The sequence below is a fragment of the Microcaecilia unicolor genome, chromosome 9 (assembly GCF_901765095.1).
Source record: "Microcaecilia unicolor chromosome 9, aMicUni1.1, whole genome shotgun sequence".
NCBI classification, from domain to species: domain Eukaryota; kingdom Metazoa; phylum Chordata; class Amphibia; order Gymnophiona; family Siphonopidae; genus Microcaecilia; species Microcaecilia unicolor.
In genome coordinates, this window is record NC_044039.1 from 175,762,721 (window position 1) to 175,782,240 (window position 19,520).

General features: G+C 41.4%; 1 protein-coding gene across 1 annotated transcript in view; it reads left to right on the forward strand.

Moving 5' to 3' along the window:
* Nucleotides 1–19,520, forward strand: part of PCNX4 (pecanex 4) — a 146,013-nt gene that overhangs the window by 105,096 nt on the left and 21,397 nt on the right. The window contains 1 exon segment of the mRNA XM_030213787.1: nt 19,205–19,520. Coding sequence (XP_030069647.1) covers nt 19,205–19,520 — 316 coding nt within the window.

A 19,520-nucleotide genomic window follows, 5' to 3' on the forward strand; every position in this document is an offset into this window, starting at 1 on the left:
GGGAGCCAATGAAGTTTTTCACGAAGAGGTGTTGCACATTCAAATCGAGATTTGCCCAAAATAAGTCTTGCTGCTGTATTTTGGGCAGTTTGAAGTTTTTTCCAGATATGGGTCTTGCAGCCTAAGAAAATACTATTACAGTAGTCGACGTGGGTAAGTACCGTGGATTGTACCAAGTTCCAGAAAGTATTCAAGGGGAGATAAGGTTTTACATGTTTCAGTATCCACATCATGTTGAACATTTTCTTTGTAGTGGATTTTGCGTGACTTTCGAGCGAGAGATGGTTGTCTAATGTAACTCCAAGGATTTTCAGGTTGTCAGATATAGGGATTATAATGTCAGAGGTGATAAGATTAGTAGGGAGGAGCAGGTTGTTGGGATGAGAGGATTAGGCATTGTGTTTTTTTCTTTGTTCATTTTCATCATGAAGGCATTAGCCCAAGAGGTTAAGATGTTCATGCCCAAGGATTTTCTTCAGCATTATCTCCATTAGCTTTTCAACAACCAAAGTGAGGCTTACCAGCCTCTAGTTTCCCACTGTATCCTGGACCCCATTTTTGTTGTGGGACCACATCTGCTTGTTTCCAACCCTGCAGTACCTTTCTTGTCTCTAGGGATCTATTAAATAAATTCTTAAGAGGTCCCAGCAGGATTTCTGAGTTCCCTCAGTATTTTGGGATGTATCCCATCCAGCATTATGTCTTTGTCCACTTTCAGTTCAAGTTGTTCATAAACACTCTGTTCCATGAATGGTATGAGAGATACCCTTGGCAGCCAACCATGGTACTTCTCCGGAATTTTCTTCCGTGAACACAGAACAGAATTATTTGTTTAGCATGTCTCACTTGGGTGAGACTTGGCATCTTTCAGTTTTACAATTCCATTTTTAGCCTTTCTCCTTTCTAACATACCTAAAAAAAAAAAAAAAAAAAAAGTCTTGTGACCTCTTTTTTTTCAACCTTCTGCCTGTGCTTTTGCTAGCTGTAGTTCCCTATTTCTTAAGTTCTTTCAGTACTCTGAGGTATCCCATTGCTTCATTTCTAGTTTAGCTAGTTTCTTGCGGTCTTCTGAAAACCATTCAAGGTCTACCTCATGTCTGTTCCTATTTGTATTTGTTTTCTGTGGCCCTACTGTCAGCCCTTCATCTGGGAACACAGAACAGAAATCTTATAGTGCCACTTTTTTTATTTCCTTATATCTCTTAACATATCGGTCTTGTCTTCCTGTGTTGTTTATTTTTCCATTTGCATATTTGCCTTCCTGACTATCCTTTTGTTTATTAAATTTCTTTCATTATACCACGTTTTTGTGGAACAATCAGCGATTTACATATTACATACAGGTACTTTCTCTGTCCCTAGTGGGCTCACAAGTTTTACCACCTGCTCTTAGTTTTTCCAATATTGTTGTCTGCTAGTTTCTGCGATCTTTTATTTATGAAGGTTAATGTCTTTTTCCTTAGCTTTTCAGCTATTTTGAGAACCTTCTTTCCTTTTTATTCATTTTCCTAACAAAAAAGGAATTGTCCATAAAATAGCTTCTTCCAGTTTTGCTCACTGCTTTTCTACTTCACCCAGATGTTCCCATCCAGCTAGAAACCCCTTGAGGAATCCCCTCCCCCCCAGCTTGACAAAGTTAGTTTATTTTTGAAGTCTGTAACCTTTGTTTGCCTTCCTCTCTAGTCTAAGGCTTAGACCATTCTCTAGTGCCAACAGAAATATACTGACGGTCTTTTTAAAAAAAGCACACGAGACTGGCATTTCCTGCCTCCTCTTAATTATATTATTGAGTAAACAAAATTTTGACAGAGACAGTCCACTTTCTTCTTCATACCAAACTGTTTGACCTCTTTAGGACAGCAAAGCAATAGAGCTTAACTTGTGATGTAGTCTCCTTTTTAGAAGATGAAAAGCTTACTCCCTCTACTCAATTTTAGAGATCTCAGCCATTTTCTTATGAAGGAGGAATTCAGGATGACCACCATCCTCTCCATTTTCTTATTACCAATAAAAAAAGGGGATGGGGGAATAAATGTGTCTTGGATCTCAGAGGTTCATATCCTCTTCCCCCAATCCATCCTGCCACAGATTTATCGTTCAGTGGTTTATGGTTTATTAACTTGATATACGGCCCTACCTAAGAACATGACAGGGCCATTTACAAATTACAAAAATAAACTTGAGAGGAAAAGAATGCCACCAATTGAGAAATAAAGGAGATGAGGAAACATCATTGGTCCATTCAGTAGCTGCCAGCTGATAGCCTACTCTCTTCCATAGGTCTGCTGAAATAAATAGGTTCTTGAGAGGGCTATAAATGTTAGAAAAGGTGGTCCAGTGCGCAGGCATAGAGTTCCAGAGTAATGGTAGTGCACAAAAGCAAAGGCATACTGGTGGGCTGAATTCAAGTGTGCTAGACGAATTGAGGGCACATGTAAGTATCCATTGTGAAGAGGACGAAGAAATCGTTGAGGGCAGTAAGAATAGTAGTAGAGAGATAGGGAGGAATATCTGAATAAGAAAACCTTATGAGAAGTTTAAATTGAATCCAATACTGTGTAGGTAGCCTGTGATGTTTCAGAAGAGGAGTAATATGGTCTTGGCCTTTTGCTTGACAAAGGGTCTGTTTGGCTGTATTTTGCACAATTAGTAGCCGTTTGAGAGGTGGTGGGAAGCCTGCATATATTATGTTACACAAATCCAGTCTGGAGGTTATTAAAGCATACAGCAGGTTCTGAAGATACATCCAAGTAAAGCCGTATACAGGAAAATTGCCTCGGTGCCCAAGAACAGATTTTAATCAGTTTCATAATTCAAGCACTTCTGGTTCAAAGTCCTCCCTGTAGCCTTTTTGTTGAACTCAGGACCTGCTCTGAGTGCTTTGGGGGAGAAGGGAGGGAGGAACCAACTGCTCACCTTCATAAGTAGGGCATTCAGATTTTCTGTAGGCAGACAACTGGCTCTTAGTGACTCAACCAGTCAGACATTGATCTTCTTGACAATTGCGCTTCTATGATTTTGGAAGTTTCTAACTTTTGTAGGTCTACATTTCATCCATCATCATTTCCTTGTGGAATTGTTGTTACAAATGCTGAGACACATGATTACAGCAATTCATGTTGTCCCCTTAGCTTCTGTAAGAATGTGATGTTTTCCGTGGAATTTCAACTTCCAGTGCAATCAGCACTTCCAAACCCTCTCCTTCATGTTGTACCCACCTCCCTTTTTCTGCTATACGTTACAGTGGTGAAGATATAAACTCAAAGGAGCAGGGCAGTTCCTTCTTTTTTTCAGTTGTAGTATCTGTTTCTCTTGACCTCAGAGGCTTCCACTTGAGGTTGGAAATCTCATCTCAACAATTTTGAGGATTCTGATCAAGGCACAAGAATTCTTCAAGACAGCAATGTGGGTTCAGAAGATTCTTTCACAGACTTGTAGGTTCTCCTGCCCTGTTCACTCGGGCAATAAAGTAACAATCTATTAAAAAAAAAAACAAGGGGGCTTAGATTATCTGCACCTTTGTGGGCCAAGTAGCCAGAATCTCTCATTCTGCTATGGTTAACCATATTCAGGTACAAACTGTTTCCCTATCCAGACCACATTCTCATGTGGCTGTTAAATGGTCTGCCCCCTCAATATGATTCTCCTTCCTCTTTTAGGAATGGGAAATGTTTCTGATTGTGCTTTTGTTAGCAGGGACACTTGTATAGCCTCCTCTTAACAATTCCACTCCTCTTTTTCCTTCTACATCTAGCCTCTGGACACAGGCACGTCCATGGACTTAGTCATTCCACTCTGTTTATCCTCCACTCCCTTGCGTATCAGGAATACTGCAAAAATTTTTAGCAAAGCCAAAGCACCATGATGATCTTTGTGCCTTGTTAGAACCGGTTCCTTCTTGAAAGGTGGTGGTTCTACCTCCTCCCAACCCACTCTGATTCACAGCTATTGTAACTCACCAATATACTGTCTTCTTCATTGTTAGACCACATTCCAGTCACACAGGAGGTAAAATCAATCCTCTTTTAGTAGCCAGAAGACCACTAGGAAATCCTACCAATTTAAATGCAAATATCACTCACTAGGCACAGGTCAAAGATCAAGACCCTTCACAGCCTGAAAATTCAGCAGTCGTTTTTCTTCCCTGTGTTCTTCAGCTCATCCAGGATATCCTTTGTGATCCCTTGGAAAGGTATCACGTAGTACAGGGGGAGGGGAGCAGTAGTTAGGCCCTGTATTCACCAGAAATTAGAGGACACTGAGCAGTTCCCTAAAAGAAGCAGGTGTCAAAGTAAATACATGAGAGAGAGAAATTCCTCTAAGTCAGGCTTGTTAAACCCATGGCCCATGGGCCAGAACTCTGATACCGCGGGAACATCCTCAACTTCCAATGCCACGCAGCTCAACCCTGTAGTAAAACCAGTTGTGGCAGAGAAGCAGGTCCTGTCGGAGGACTTCATCCGGAGCTTCTGCGGGCCACTCATGTCAGGGAAGCGAGTCTCCATTGAAGATGAGCGGTACGAGACAGGGTGAAGGCAGTGTCTGGCAGGATGTTGGTTGTGCATTTACTTTGTTTTACAGAATAGCATTTCTTTTCATATAACAATGAATGAGGCTGTGTGTGGCATGTGGGCTGTAAGTCTATGACCAGATCTAAATTCCCTTCACATTGACTGGACACACTGATATAACTTCTGAGAAAGGGTGTACAAAGAAGAAGTCGCTCCTAGGTGTGGATTTTGTTTTTGTCAATTTTATTGATAATTATAACACCATCCATTGGTTTCACACCATAGACGCATGTTTATGCTATGTGCTATAACAGGAACTATTCTTTGGTACAACCACTTCAAATGCTGATGTTTCCCTACTGTGTAATTGGAAACTGCTTTGACTCAGTATCACTCCTTCCCCACTTAAAACACCAATTATGAAGGCAAATAATGACAGTGAGTGATTAATGATAATAAACTTGGTTTTGAATAGAGTCATAGCCAAGCAATAGCTATGCAAACAACAATGATGTGAAGACTGCATTTGGAAATTGCATATACAATTAGAAGTGGGGCAAGACTGGATAGTGGAAAGTAAAACTGAAACTGGGCAAAACTGGATGGGAGGGGAGAAAGAGACTGGGTAATAATGAATAGGAGGTGGGGGAAGACAGACGGGCAATGCAGAATTTGCTGGAGACACAGCAGAGAATGGAAATGCTGCATAGGAGGAGGGAAAGAGAGAGAAGGGCAATGCTACATTTTAGCGGCAGACCTAGAGAGAGAGACGGGGCCAACACAATTAAATAGCCAGACAGCAAAAGTTGAAAAATCATTTTATTTTTAATTTAGCATGAAGTAATATAGTAGCTGTGTTAATCCACTTTAAACATTAATAAATATAAAGAAAAGAAAAAAATGTAAAATAAGATGATACCTTTTTATTGGACTTAATACATTTTTTGGCTAGCTTTAGGAGGCTAAAACCACCTTCTTCAGGTCTGGACAGTATAGTGTTATAGTATGCTTGTACTGACTTATGGAAGGAGGTTTTGGCCTGTGAAAACTAGTTAAAAATTTAAAAAGTCAGTCCAATAAAAAAGCATAACCTTATTTTTCATTTTATTTGTTAATTTATGATGTAGGAATTAGAATATGTCAGTTTTTGAAATGTATGCTCTCTATATTTGTGCAGTACAGACAGTCATGCTTCTCTCTTTTCTGATGCTGGACTAGCGAGCCAAGTGTTAACATACTTGTATATACTTCCTAAATACTGTTGCATTATTTTGAATTTTTTGGGCACTTAATTCATGGAGTGTATTCAGTGAAGGCTGGTGGGGAGTAACATGAGAGGGAGCGTGAACATATTTCTGCTCATTCTTATCTGGTCACGCTCCGTATCATGTCTCTACCCATGTGTAAGAAACAAAATATTGACACCAAAGATCGAGTTTTTAAGGAGTCATGGATGGTTGACTACTTTATCAAACATTCCAAAGGCCTATTGTGTCTTATTTGTCCAGAAACAGTATCAGTTTGCAAATAATACAATGGTAAGCGACACTATTTGACAAAATATGCTTCAAAATACTAAGCTGTTAAGGGCCAAACTCGGATTGATCGAGTTAACACACTAAGAAAAAGTGTTGTGGGACAACAGTCATTCTTCAAGATTGTAAGACAAATATCAGAAACTGCACCTAAGATCAGATATCTAATACCGGAAGCCTTAGCTATGAAAGGGAAGCCTCTTTAAGAAGGCAAATTTATTGTTTGGAAATATTCATAAATGTCACTTTTCCTGAGAAAATATCTTTGCTAGAAAGCATCAGCCTTTCACATCAGACTGTTGGTCGAAGGATTGATGATATTGCCTCCAATACTGAGGGAACTCTGAATAGGAGACTGAGTCGTTGTGCGTTTTTTTAGGCTGTTCCTAGACAAGAGTACTGATATCAGTGATATAGTTCAGCATGTCATATTTGTGCGTGGAGTGAAAAGGAAGTTCATATCATAGAGGAGCTGCTTGACCTTTGCCCTATGAAAGGCACAACTGGGAGGGCTATATTAAATGAAGTGCAAAAAGTTTTTCTTTTTTTGGGGGGTGGGGGGAGGGATTCAACCTTTCACAGGAAAGCTGTGTGGTTTAGTTTAACCACTGATGGAGCTCCTGCTATGATAGTCAAACACAATGGTTTTGTGATTCTTTTGACACAATCTCGTTCCCATGAAGTGATTTCCTACCATTGTATCCTCCATCAAAGAGCAGTTGTGTGCTAAAACACTGCATATGAAATATTATGGAAAAGTTATCACTACCATCAGTTTTATAAGATCGAGAGGTCTTAATCACAGACAATTTCAATGCTTTCTTCAGGAGCAGGATGCAGATTTTGGCGATGTGATCTACTTCAGCCACGTTTGTTGGCTTAGTAGAGCAACAACGATTGCAAGATTCTGGTCTCTGAAAGATGAAATTAAATTTTTCATGGAAGAAAATAAGAAAGATTTCATTTCTGTATGATGACATGGCTAAATAACTTGGAGGTGTATTTTCAAAGCACTTAGACTTACAAAGTTCCAGAGGTTACTATGTAACTTTGTAAGTCTGAGAGCTTTGAAAATACACCTCTTGGCCTTTTTGGTAGACTTAACACAGTACTTGGCAGATCTGAATGTCAAACTTCAAGGAAAGGACCAGTTGGTGAATAAAATGCACATATTTCTGCTTTCACAAGTAAATTAGAACTGCTGAAGAACTATATGGGAGATAAAAAATAAATTAGTTCATTTCCCAACACTAGCTACAAGACCCACTGGTAAAATTAATCATGAAAAGTATGTAGATATGATTATTAAACTAATTTGAAGAATTCAGTTAAAGGTTTCAGGATTTCAGGAACAATGCTAACCAACATGAATATTTTTGGAAATCCTTTCTTGGTTGAAGTTGATAGTGCTCTAGATTTTCTTCAGATGGAACTTATTATTCAAAGTCAAGCTGACTTGAAGTCAGCATTCACAATACTGACCTGCTTACTTTTTACTCTAAATATGTTTCCAGTGAGGTATATCCCAACCTAAGCAGACTTGCACTAAAGCATATTCCACTGTTTGATAGTACTAATAACTGTAAACAACTGATCTCAAGAATGAAGCATGTCGAATGTAAATCAAGATCCCTTCTTTCAGATGAACATTTATCTTGCATACTTAGAATTGCAAGCTCATCAGTTGGAGCATAGATCACTTGTACAAGCAGAGGCAGTGCCAGATATCTCATTAACTTGGCTAAACATAAATGAAATGCATACAAATAATTAAATATAAAATGTTAGTTTTTGGTTTCTTTCCAAATAAAATGAATTTTTGTAAGAAATGATGAGCATGAAACCATATTAAGGAATGGAATAGGCTCCATAAACTGATCTCTGTTCTTGTTTATGAAAGACATTGAAATTTTATCTCCTAGATGTTGAATTTTAGGACTGTTTTTGTATTTTGATTTTATTGTAAAGTACACTACCTAGATTGGGTGTGCAAATTTTGATAAGTAAATTAATAAATATGTAATTCCAATTTTGTTCTGTGTGTTCTTAGGGAGTGTGTGATTCTCAAACAGCATGCGTGCATGCACGCATGCGTGTTTTGGCCCTCTGAATGTTACAAAATATAAAATGTGTCCCCGATAGGTTGGACAAGCCTGCTCTAAGTAGTGTGAATAGCCCTAGGCAGCTGCTTGCCCCGTAGAGAAAGAAAACACTTATCAAGTTCTGAAGGGAGAGGGGTAACAAGGATCTGTCCAATACCTAACACAAGGGGAGTCCAAGGCAAGTAAGCCAGTTACTTGGGGGAAGGGGGGCATGGCAGGACCAAGGAGCCAACAGAGGATAGAATTCCCTATGAAGTCTTTTCCCACAAGATAGGGGAAGGGGTAATGGAAAGGGCAGGGAGCCAGTAGGAGAGAGGAATCCCTGTGAAGTCATTTCCATGAGGCCAGGAAAGGGAGGGGCTTCCAGTACACGCAAGTTAGGGTCTCGCCTAAAAGACACACTTGGAGAGAGACAGGAGACCAAAAGCTGCTACAGCTTCTGGAAACAAGCTCTCCCCGATCCAGAGTGAAGAGACACTCCCGCCCCATATTTCAACCTGGTCCAGAAGACATGGCTATGGATTTATAAAGGAATGGATCCCTGGATTCTGGAACAGTTTATTTTCTGCACTGTTGGGAGCTGTGCCAGGAGTTATGGACACTGTTATTTAAGGCACTGATACTTGGAATGAACTGGATTTTATCTTTCTGGTGTTTTATTTACTCGGATAAGATGACAGAGATGTTTCCCTGGCGAGTTTTGGGATATTAGTTTAAGGTGAACTGAGTAGGCTCAGCCCCAGTTTTAATTTTAATATTCTGTTGGAAGAAAAGGGAAACTGTAATTATTTTGACTTTTGTTGCTGCCTATGCATGGAAGGTGTGGGAAGGTTTATTTATTTATTTATTGCATTTGTATCCCACATTTTCCCACCTATTTGCAGGTTCAATGTGGCTTACAGTGTGTCGTTAAGGCAATTGCCTTACCAGATTAGGTTCCCTGCAGTTACAAGAAATCGAGTGAAACCTTCCTCAGGGGAGTAGAGATTTGCAAGGGGTCTGGCAGCCATTAAAGAAAAGGTATTGAAGTTGAAAGTCAACCCTGGAAAATAAGTGGCCTAACCTGGAAAGGAATTGTAGTAGACTTGGCTGGCCAAAGAAGTCAGGAAAGTGAAGTCAACCCTATGGGACAAGGGCATTCACGTTTGCAAAGGTTGCCAATGAGAAGCAGTAAAGTTCATATGAGTAGTTCACCTGGTTGGAAATGGGACCTACTAGTTTTCCTGGTGAGACAGTTTCCATAAGTTAGGCACTAATTCCTGAGTATCGGAGGGAGATAATTTCTTTGTGTTGTTAGATGGCCACTAGACTGTTCAGTGTTGTGCAAACCCAAAGGGGAATAAACCTTGCCGTAGATTAAGGACTTTGCTGCTGTTCGTGTGAATGGTGTTTTAATACCAGATATTCCCAGGAGGACTTGCCTCTATCTGAGTCCAGGTCCTGAAGGGGAATGTAGGTCACTTTGAGGGGCATTTTTGAAAGAAACGTCTAAGTCGGAATTTGGACGTTTTACAAAGACGTCCAAATTCAGAGGCGGTGAGAAGGTCATTTTCGAAAAAAGATGGACGTCCATCTTTCGTTTCAAAAATACTAAGGACATCCTGTGATTTGGACATCTTTGTGATTTGGATGTCCTTGTTTTTGGTCCATTTTCAAACAAAAAACATCCAAATGCAAGTCGTCCAAAACAGAGGAGTGGCTTATTGGTTAGTGCAGCGGGCTTTGATCCTGGCAACATGGGTTCAATTCCCACTGCTGCTCCTTGAGACTTTGGGCAAGTCAAATACAGAAAGATGCCATATCAAAAAATGCCCTAAGTCTGAATTTGGTCCAAAATCAGAACAGGAAAGGTCATTTTCTACAAAAAAAAAGTCTATTTTTTTCCTTTTGAAAGTGCCGTTTGGAAAAATGTTTTGTGATTTGGGGGAGTAAGGGGAGGTGATCCCCGAGTCCCTCCAGTGGTCATCTGGTCATTTGGGGCACCTCTTGTGTGGAGTAGAGGAGTAGCCTAGTGGTTAGTGCAGCAGACTTTGATCCTGGGGAAGTGGGTTCAATTCCCACTGCAGCTATTCATTATAAAAACAGGTCTAGCTCAAAACGTCTTAAGTTTTAGTCTTGGACGTCATTGTTTTGTTCCATGATTGCTGAAAGACGTCCATGTCCTGCTTTGAACACACTCCTGGCACGCCCCCTTGAGATTTGGATGTCCTTCTGACGGACTGCAGTTGGAGACGTCCAAAATCAGGTTTCGATTATATTGATTTGGACATCCCTGGGAGATGGACGTCCATGTTCCGATTTATGTCGAAAGATGAACATCCATCTCTTTCGAAAATGAGCTTGTTTGTTTACCTTAAACCACACCTGAAAACACAACCAAGATTCCAAGTTTATTAAAGACGTGCAATACTGCCCTGTGGGGGGGGGGGGGGGGGGGGGCCTTGAGGGTGGCTTATAATCTAAGATGATAGGAAGAAAGCAGCGAAGAAAAAAAAAGAGTAAATACAGACATTAGAGGGAAGGGAATGAAACTACAAAACTGATAGGACAGCAGGTGGGGAAAAACATAAGGAGTGCTCCAGAGGAATTGGGACTCAATTTGGGTCAGCAGTGCCAGTGAGAAATATGACTAACTTAGCTAAAGGCATCCTGAAATAATAATAAAAAAAGTCTTAAGATCAGTTTTTAAATTTGACAAGGGAAGTGTGCAAGCAAAGTGGGGAGAGCATTCCACAACTGGGGGCCTTGAACAGAGAAAATGCAGTGCATAATGTGTTTATGGATGGTATCACGATAGCTGGGGATCACAAGTTTATTCTGGTGGGCAGATCTGAGAGTTCTGGTGTGGCTATATGGAATAAGTTGACATGAGAGATATAATGGCTATCCGAAGATTATTACCTTGAAAACCAGTACAAGTACTTTTTAGGTGATATGATGAGCTAGTGGCAGCCAGTGGGCAGCTTTCAGATGTGAAGTGACATGATCAATTTCCTGATATTTATTTAGTATGAGCCTGATTGTGGTATTCTGTGTAATTTGAAGTTGATGCAGTTCTTTTTACCCAAGTCCTTTATAGATCGAGTTGCAATAGTCTGATAACTAAAGAGTGAATGAAAATATTTAGTGCAGAAGGAAAAGTTAAGGAGCGAATAGAGCAGGAGGAAGTTAAAGAATGAATAGAGCAAATCAAACAGTTTATAGAATGATCTTTGAACTACCTGCGAACCTTGGTGCCTGAAAGAGAGAGCAGAGTCTAGGAGGACACTAAGGATACACATTGTGTCAACACAGAGAACTGGTATATTAGAAGAATAGGTGTAGGTTGCATTTTATTACCTTTGCTAGAAGAGAGAATAAATTTGGATTTAGTGGGATTTAAGATAAGATTGTGTTCCTGAAGGAAATTTATCCGAGATAGTTTCTGGTTAATCAAAGAGACTTGAGTTGCAGAAAACTTGAATGTCGTCCGCATAGACATATATACAGGCTTATTTTCGAAAGAGAAGGGCGCCCATCTTTTGACACAAATCGGGAGATGGGTGTCCTCACAGGGTCGCCCAAATCGGCATAATCGAAAGCCAATTTTGGGCGTCCTCAACTGCTTTCCATCGCGGGGACGACCAAAGTTTCCCAGGGGTGTGTCGGAAGCGTAGTGAAGGCGGGACTGGGGCGTGCTTAACACATAGGCGTCCTCGACCGATAATAGAAAAAAGAAGGGTGTCCCTGACGAGCACTTGGGCGACTTTACTTGGTCCATTTTTTCTTACGACCAAGCCTCAAACAGGTGCCTGAACTGACCAGATGACCACCAGAGGGAATCGGGGATGATCTCCCCTTACTCCCCCAGTGGTCACTAACCCCCTCCCACCCTAAAAAAATCCTTTTTAAATATTTTTTGCCAGCCTCAAATGTCATACCCAGCTCCATGACAGCAGTATGCAGGTCCCTGGAGCAGTTTTAGTGGGTGCAGTGCACTTCAGGCAGGCGGACCCAGGCCCATCCTCCCCCCCACCTGTTACACTTGTGGTGGTAAATGTGAGCCCTTCAAAACCCACCAGAAACCCACATGTAGGTGCCCCCCCCCTTCACCCCTTAGAGCTATGGTAGTGGTGTACAGTTGTGGGGAGTGGGTTTTGGGGGGGGGGGGTGGGGGGCTCAGCACCCAAGGTAAGGGAGCTATGCACCTGGGAGCAATTTCTGAAGTCCACTGCAGTGCCCCCTAGGGTGCCCGGTTGGTGTCGTGGCATGTCAGGGGGACCAGTGCACTACGAATGCTGGCTCCTCCGACGACTAAAGGGCTTGGATTTGGTTGTTTCTGAGAAGGGCGTCCTCTGTTTCCATTTCGCGATTTGGGCGTCCCCGACCGTATTATCGAAACGGCAGATGGACGCCCATCTTGTTTTGATAATACGGGTTTCCCCACCCCTTCGCCGGGACGTCCTGCGAGGACGTCTTCAGGAAAACTTGAGTGCCTCTTTCGATTATGCCCCTCATAGTGAACTTGAGGGACTGAGCCAAAGTCAGAAGAGGGGCTAGAAAAATGTTGAAAAGAGTAGATGAAGGATCGATCCCTGTGAAACTCCTAAACTGAGCCTAAATGAGGCAGAAGATGAGTTTTGAAAGGCAAAAGGATACTTCCGGTTTGCCAAATAGGAAATAAACCAATCCAGTGTAGCTCCTGAAAGACCGATAGAGTGCAAACATTGAAGTAGGGCAGAGTGATTGACTAAATCAAAGCAGCTGAGAGATCTAAGGACAGAAAAAGAACAGTCTTAGCTTGGTTGAGGGCACAGTAGATAAGAGGTGATGCCTAGAAGTGTGGTTTCAGTGCTGTGATGAACACTTTGATTGGGATGGAACACTTGTGTTTTGGAGATGAAGTCAGCTAGTTGAGCGTGTAGTACAGATTCGAATTTTAGCTGTGAATGGTAGGTTTTGCTATGGGGTGATAATTGTTTGGATCAGTGATTGGGGCAGAGGAATCTTTGACCTTGGGGAGTATAGTTGCCATCTTCCAATAGTCAGGGACAGTGCCTGCAGTTAGGCTGAGAGTGATCATGGCATAAATGAAAGGGAGCAATGAATTAGAGCATTTAAAGGGGCTGGAATAGGGTCAGTAGGTGCAGTGATGGTTTCATGGCTTTGATTATCCTGCCTAGCTCTGAGGAAGTCGGCAAATTAAATTGAGAGAAAGTGCTACATGGTATAGCCATAGTAACTGATAGGCTAGAGTTGTGGTTCCCAAACCTGATCCTGGAGGCACCCCAACCAGTCAAGTTTTCAGGATATCCACAATGAACATTCATGAGAGGTTTGCATGCAGTGGAGGCAGTATATATAAATCTCTCTCATGGATATTCATTGTGGATATCCTGAAAACCTGACTGGCCTAGGTGTGAGGATGTTATAATGCCGTTGTATCGCTCCATGGTGCGACCGCACCTTGAGTATTGTGTTCAATTCTGGTCGCCGCATCTCAAGAAAGATATAGTAGAATTGGAAAAGGTGCAGCGAAGGCGACTAAAATGATAGCGGGGATGGGACGACTTCCCTATGAAGAAAGACTAAGGAGGCTAGGGCTATTCAGCTTGGAGAAGAGACGGCTGAGGGGAGACATGATAGAGGTATATAAAATAATGAGTGGAGAGGAACAGGTGGATGTGAAGCGTCTGTTCACACTTTCCAAAAATACTAGGACTAGGGGGCATGCGATTAAACTACAGTGTAGTAAATTTAAAACAAATCGGAGAAAATTTTTCTTCACCCAACGTGTAATTAAACTCTGGAATTCATTGCCGGAAAATGTGGTGAAGGCGGTTAGCTTAGCAGAGTTTAAAAAGGGGTTGGACGGTTTCCTAAAGGAGTCCATAAACCGCTACTAAACGGACTTGGAAAAATCCAAAATCCCAGGAATAACATGTATAGAATGTTTGTACGTTTGGGAAGCTTGCCAGGTGCCCTTGGCCTGGATTGGCCGCTGTCGTGGACAAGATGCTGGGCTCGATGGACCCTTGATCTTTTCCCAGTATGGCATTACTTATGTACTTATGTAGGTTGATCAGGTTTGGGAACTACTGTGCTAGAGGATGGAAAAGATGAAACATGAGGCTTTATACTGTTGTGTAGGTTAGAAACTTTATTTTCAAAATGAGATGCAAGACATTGGGCTGAAGGTAAGTTCTATAAGAAGGAAAGTTGGTGCGGTATGATATGTAGTGAGAGACCTTAGTGTTTTGTAAAGAACAGCGTTGTTGGGTGTTTTAGTGATCATGTTAGTATAGTAGGTTTTTTTGTTGCTGTGACTGAAAATTTATAGGAATGAGCAGTACTTTATAAATGGAGAGGTGAATGGATGATGGCACCATTTCCTTTTTGCTTGATTGAGCTGACGTTCGTTTTACTGAAGATCCTTAGTGTACCAAGGACTGTGTGATTTGTGAGACTGGGGAACCTGGGGTCTTCAAACCCCTTCTGTTCAAGTACACCTCAGTGCACTTTATCTCCTTATGCTGCAGTGAATAACCTTCCAGCATTGTAATCAAGCATGGTGGCTTCTTAATGACAGGTCTGTTCCATGTAAAGCCTCCACGGAGGAAGCCCACGATGCCAGAGACTTTAGCATACTCCTGGCCTCACTGAAAATATTTTCATTTGAGCCTATTTATGTAACATGGACTGTGTCAAAGGCTTTGCTAAAATCCAAGTACACCACATTTAGAGCTCCTCCCACATCCAGTTGTTTGGTCACCCAATCAAAGAAGCCAATCAGATTTGACTGACATGACCTGCCTTTAGTGAATCCATTCTGCTTCGGGTCCTGCAGGCCATTCAATTTGAGAAACTTCACGAGTCTCCACTCTAGAAGCGTTTCCATTAGTTTACTCACCACCGAGGTCAGACTGACTGGTTTGTAATTCCCAGCCTCCTCCTTACTTCCACTCTTGTGCAGAGGGACAACATTCGCCGTCCTCTGGGACCACTCCAGATTCTAATGAAGCATTGAAAAGGTCCGATAGCAGATCCACCAGAACATCTCCGAATTCCTTGAGCACCCTCAGATGTACCCTATCACGCCCCATCGCTTTGTCTACTTTTAGCTTAGCTAGCTCCTCATGAGCACAGTCTTCTGAGAATCGGTCCTGGTCTATCATCCGCATTAGCGTTTATTTGTTTTCTAAGGTTGTCAAACAGGTAGAAAAGACAACGGTCAAAGCCAGAAGGATGCTTGGGTTCGTAAGGAGAGGGATGACCAACAGGAAAAAAGAGGTGATAGTGCCCTTGTATAAGTTTCTGGTGCGGCCCCACTTAGAGTACTGCGTGCAATTCTGGAGACCGCAACTACGGAAAGATAGAAATAGAATGGAGTCAGTCCCAGAGGGCGGCTACCAAACTGGTAAGCGGTCTTGGTCATAATATATATAGCGATAGGCTCATGAGCCTCAACATGTATACGCTGGGAGAGAGGAGACACAATAGAGACATTTAAATACCTTAGTAGTGTTAATGTACAGGAGGTGAGCCTTTTTCAAATGAAGAAAAACTCTGGAATGAGAGGGCATAGGATGAAGTTAAGAGGAAACAGACTTAGAAAGAATCTAATACTCTTTCAGGGAAAGGGTGGTGGATGCGTTGAATGGCCTCTCGGTGGAGGATGTGGAGACGAAGATTGTGTCAAAATTTAAGAAAGCGTGGGACAGACAAGTGGGATACCTTAGGAAAAGGAGGAGTTAGTGGTTACTATGGAGGGCAGACTGGATGGGCCATTTGGCCTTTATCTGGCATCATGTTTCTATATTTCTAACATCTTTACAGCTTGTACCTTAGTACTGATCACTTCACCTAGGACAGTTTAAGTACACCTCAGTGCACTTTATCTCCTTATGCTCCAATGAATAACCTTTCCAGCATTGTAATCAAGCATGATGGTTTCTTAATGACAGGTCTGTTCCATGTGAGCCTCCAAAGTGGAAGCCCACTATCCCGGAGACTTCAGCATATTCCTGGCCTCACTGAAAACATTTTCTTTTGAGCCTCTTTATGTAACTTCTTTACAGTTTGTAGCTTAGTACTGATCACTTCACCTAGGACAGTAAGTAAACTCCAAGCATTAGTAACATACCAACCATATATCGATTCTGTCATCACAAGTGTATTCCTCTGCACATTCATAGTTAGTGTTCTCACACAGTTTCATCTAAAAAATGCTTTCTACTTTCTTTCCAAAGCTCATTCAAATTCTTGTGTGAGAGCCCTCCGTTCTGTAGGCTGTAAGAGTGTTCTTGCTTGTTACTTAATAGGTACTGAATCGTTTAGGGGAAATGCTAATTCCATCTCGTTCAATCCTAATAAAAACTGGTGTGCTAGTTATAGAAATTATTCTAGTGTTGGCTGTTTTTCTCATATACAGTTTTACTATGGTTATCTCATCAGATTAAAGCTAACACTTCCACAGTTGGCCTCACTGAATACCAGCTGCAAAGTAGTTTTATGTTTTTTCTTTAGATGTATGCTCCTGCATTATTGAGTGGAACAGGTCTCAGCACAGGAGCAGTGCTGGTCAATCTGTCCCTAGAAATGAACAGTTCTCACATTTGTCTGTGTGGACTGCTGAAAAGGGCTAAGAAAAATTTAACTCTGAGCAGCCATAAGCTTTGGGAATCACCCACTTGCATGCCTGATGCCGTCCTGCTTGTTACAAGTAAGCAACATTTCTTTTTCTCTAACATGTTTTCCTTAGGATTGAAAAGGCGTCCTATCCTTCCCACTTCCCTGAGAGGTGCATGAATGTTTGAGCCTCAGAAATAACAGAGGAGACCATTGTGTACAGGAAGAGCCATTCATGCTCGGAATTTTACTCTAAGCTGTGGGAGAGCAGTGTCTTGGCACTGTTGGAAGATGTCACCCTTTTATGTGCCTTAGGCCTGCTCTCTATGGGTGGGGGGGAGGGGAACCTGTTATAGCAGTGTTACATATCTGTATATCTATGAAGTGGTGGCATAGCCTAATGCTTAGAACAGCAGCCTGAGAACCATAGAAGCCAGGGTTCCAATTTCTCTGACATTCCTTGTGGCCTTGGGTAAATCACTTCACCCTCTATTGCCTCAGGTACAAACAGAGCTAGATTTACTAACACATGTTAATGTATTATTTAAGACAGGCTCCATTATTTTCAGTGGCGCCTATATTAATGCATTTAATCTAGCCCTTAGATCAACGTTTTTCAACTGGTGTGCTATGGGCAGGGACGGACTGACCATTTGGGCAACCGAGCACTGCCTGAGGACCCAGAGCACCAGGGGGCCCAGTGCCTCCCTCTTCATGAACCAGCCTTTCTCCCACTCCTCCCTCCTCCAGTCTACCTTAAACCACGTCTTCCAAGGAAGTAGCCTGACATCTGAATGTTTCTTCCCTGGCAGCAGCAGTAACTTATAGCCACTGCTTCCTGCCTGCTCGGAGCCTCTTTTCTGCCATGACCTGCCCTCTTCTGACACAACTTCTTGTTAACACAGAGGCAGATTGGGACAAAAGAGAGGATCCGAGCAGGATGCCAACATTGGCTGTGAATTACTGCCATGGCCGGTGAAGACCTTCCCCTGCCTCCTAACCCTTCTATCTTTCCTCTACTCCCCATTACCCTCTGTACATATTATCCTCCTTTCACTCATCTTGTTAATGCCCCATGACCTCTCCCTCATGGTTCCCCCCATACCCAGTTTCTCTCCTCCATCTATCCCCCATTTCTGTTTTCCAGTAGGAGGAGGTGTATTGGTGTTTTTGTGCCTAGTGTAATATTTGTAGTGCTGCCTATTCATATGTAGGGTTCTTGCTGTTTGAATTATAGGAGTTAGTGCTACTGTTGTACAACATTTTGTACATGTAGGATTTTTTATTCAGGTTTTGTATTTCACAATGTTCTTAGTAGTGGAGAGTTTTATTTTGCTGTAGCTCAGATGACATGAGAATCAGAATATTTTTTGAATGGTGCATTCCGTGTTTTTGAATGCATGTTATTTGTGGCTAATTTCATTATCTTTGAAGTGTATTGCTGCCCTTTTGCCAACTTGTGTTTTCAATAAAAATATTCAACTATAGAGATAACTATAGAGAGAACCTCACCGCCATACATTAATACTCTCACCCTAATGTCCTCACCTGAGCAATTACATAATGCCGACACCTACACAAGATCACAATGTATTCCTATACCATGTATGTACGCAATTGATTGTAAAACCATGTACTAATATGTACGCAAGATCACAATGTATTCTTTCACCATGTTTGTACGCACTTGATTGCAAAACCATGTGCATATTTGTAGTCCAGAATGGTAATTGCCATTATGGCAAATGTAAGCCACATTGAGCCTGCAAATAGGTGGGAAAATGTGGGATACAAATGTTACAAATAAATAAAAATATACTTATTGAATTATAAATACAATCTTAATACTCATTTATTAAATGATAAAATATATATCTTTAAACTGATGGTGTGCCTTGACAATTCTTGCACCTTGTCAGTGTGTTGTAGGATGAAAAAGGTTGAAAATCACTGTCTTAGATCAGGGCTGCCAAGAGAAAAAGCAGCACCTGGGGCAAAAAAAAAATCTTCAGGTCTGATCAACAGAGAGAGTGCTCTGCCAGACATGGGTCCTTCTTACTGCCATGTTCCACCTCCTCTGAAATAACTTCTTGTTTCCACATAAGATACAGCAGGAAGAAGGACCCATGGCCGGGCTTGTGCTGGACCTGGGAAATAGTTCCCTGTGGCCCCCTGCCTTAGATTGTAGGCCCTCTGGGGACAGGCAAATAACCTTCTATACCCAAAATAAATACTGCACCAAACTAACTCACCTTGCATTTCCAATGAAAAGGCCTGAGCTAACAATAAATATAAATATAGATAGATATAGAAGCATGATAACTTAAATGATTTTGTTCTAAAAGGGAAAGGTTAACAGAATAATATAATTTAAAATTGTGTGATTGCTAATGTTCAGTGGCTGAACATTAAGTATAAGTAAACTTAAAAATTTCATTTTTTGCTTTAGGGATTAGAATTACAGGAGACATCATGCCATACTGCTGAAGCCCACAGAGTTGATGAAGTCTTTGAAATGGCCTTTGAACAAGATCATGCAACATCATTTTCTCTCAACCACCATTTTGGAAACATTTTAACACCTTGTGCTGTGCTTCCAGTGCGACTGTATTCAGATGCCAGGAATATTTTGTCTGGAATAATTGATTCTCATGAAAATTTACAACAATTTAAAGATGATTTTATTAAAGTTCTTCTATGGATACTTGTACAGTATTGTTATAAAAAGTCAAAAACGCATGAAAAACTTAATGAAATGGCAGAAA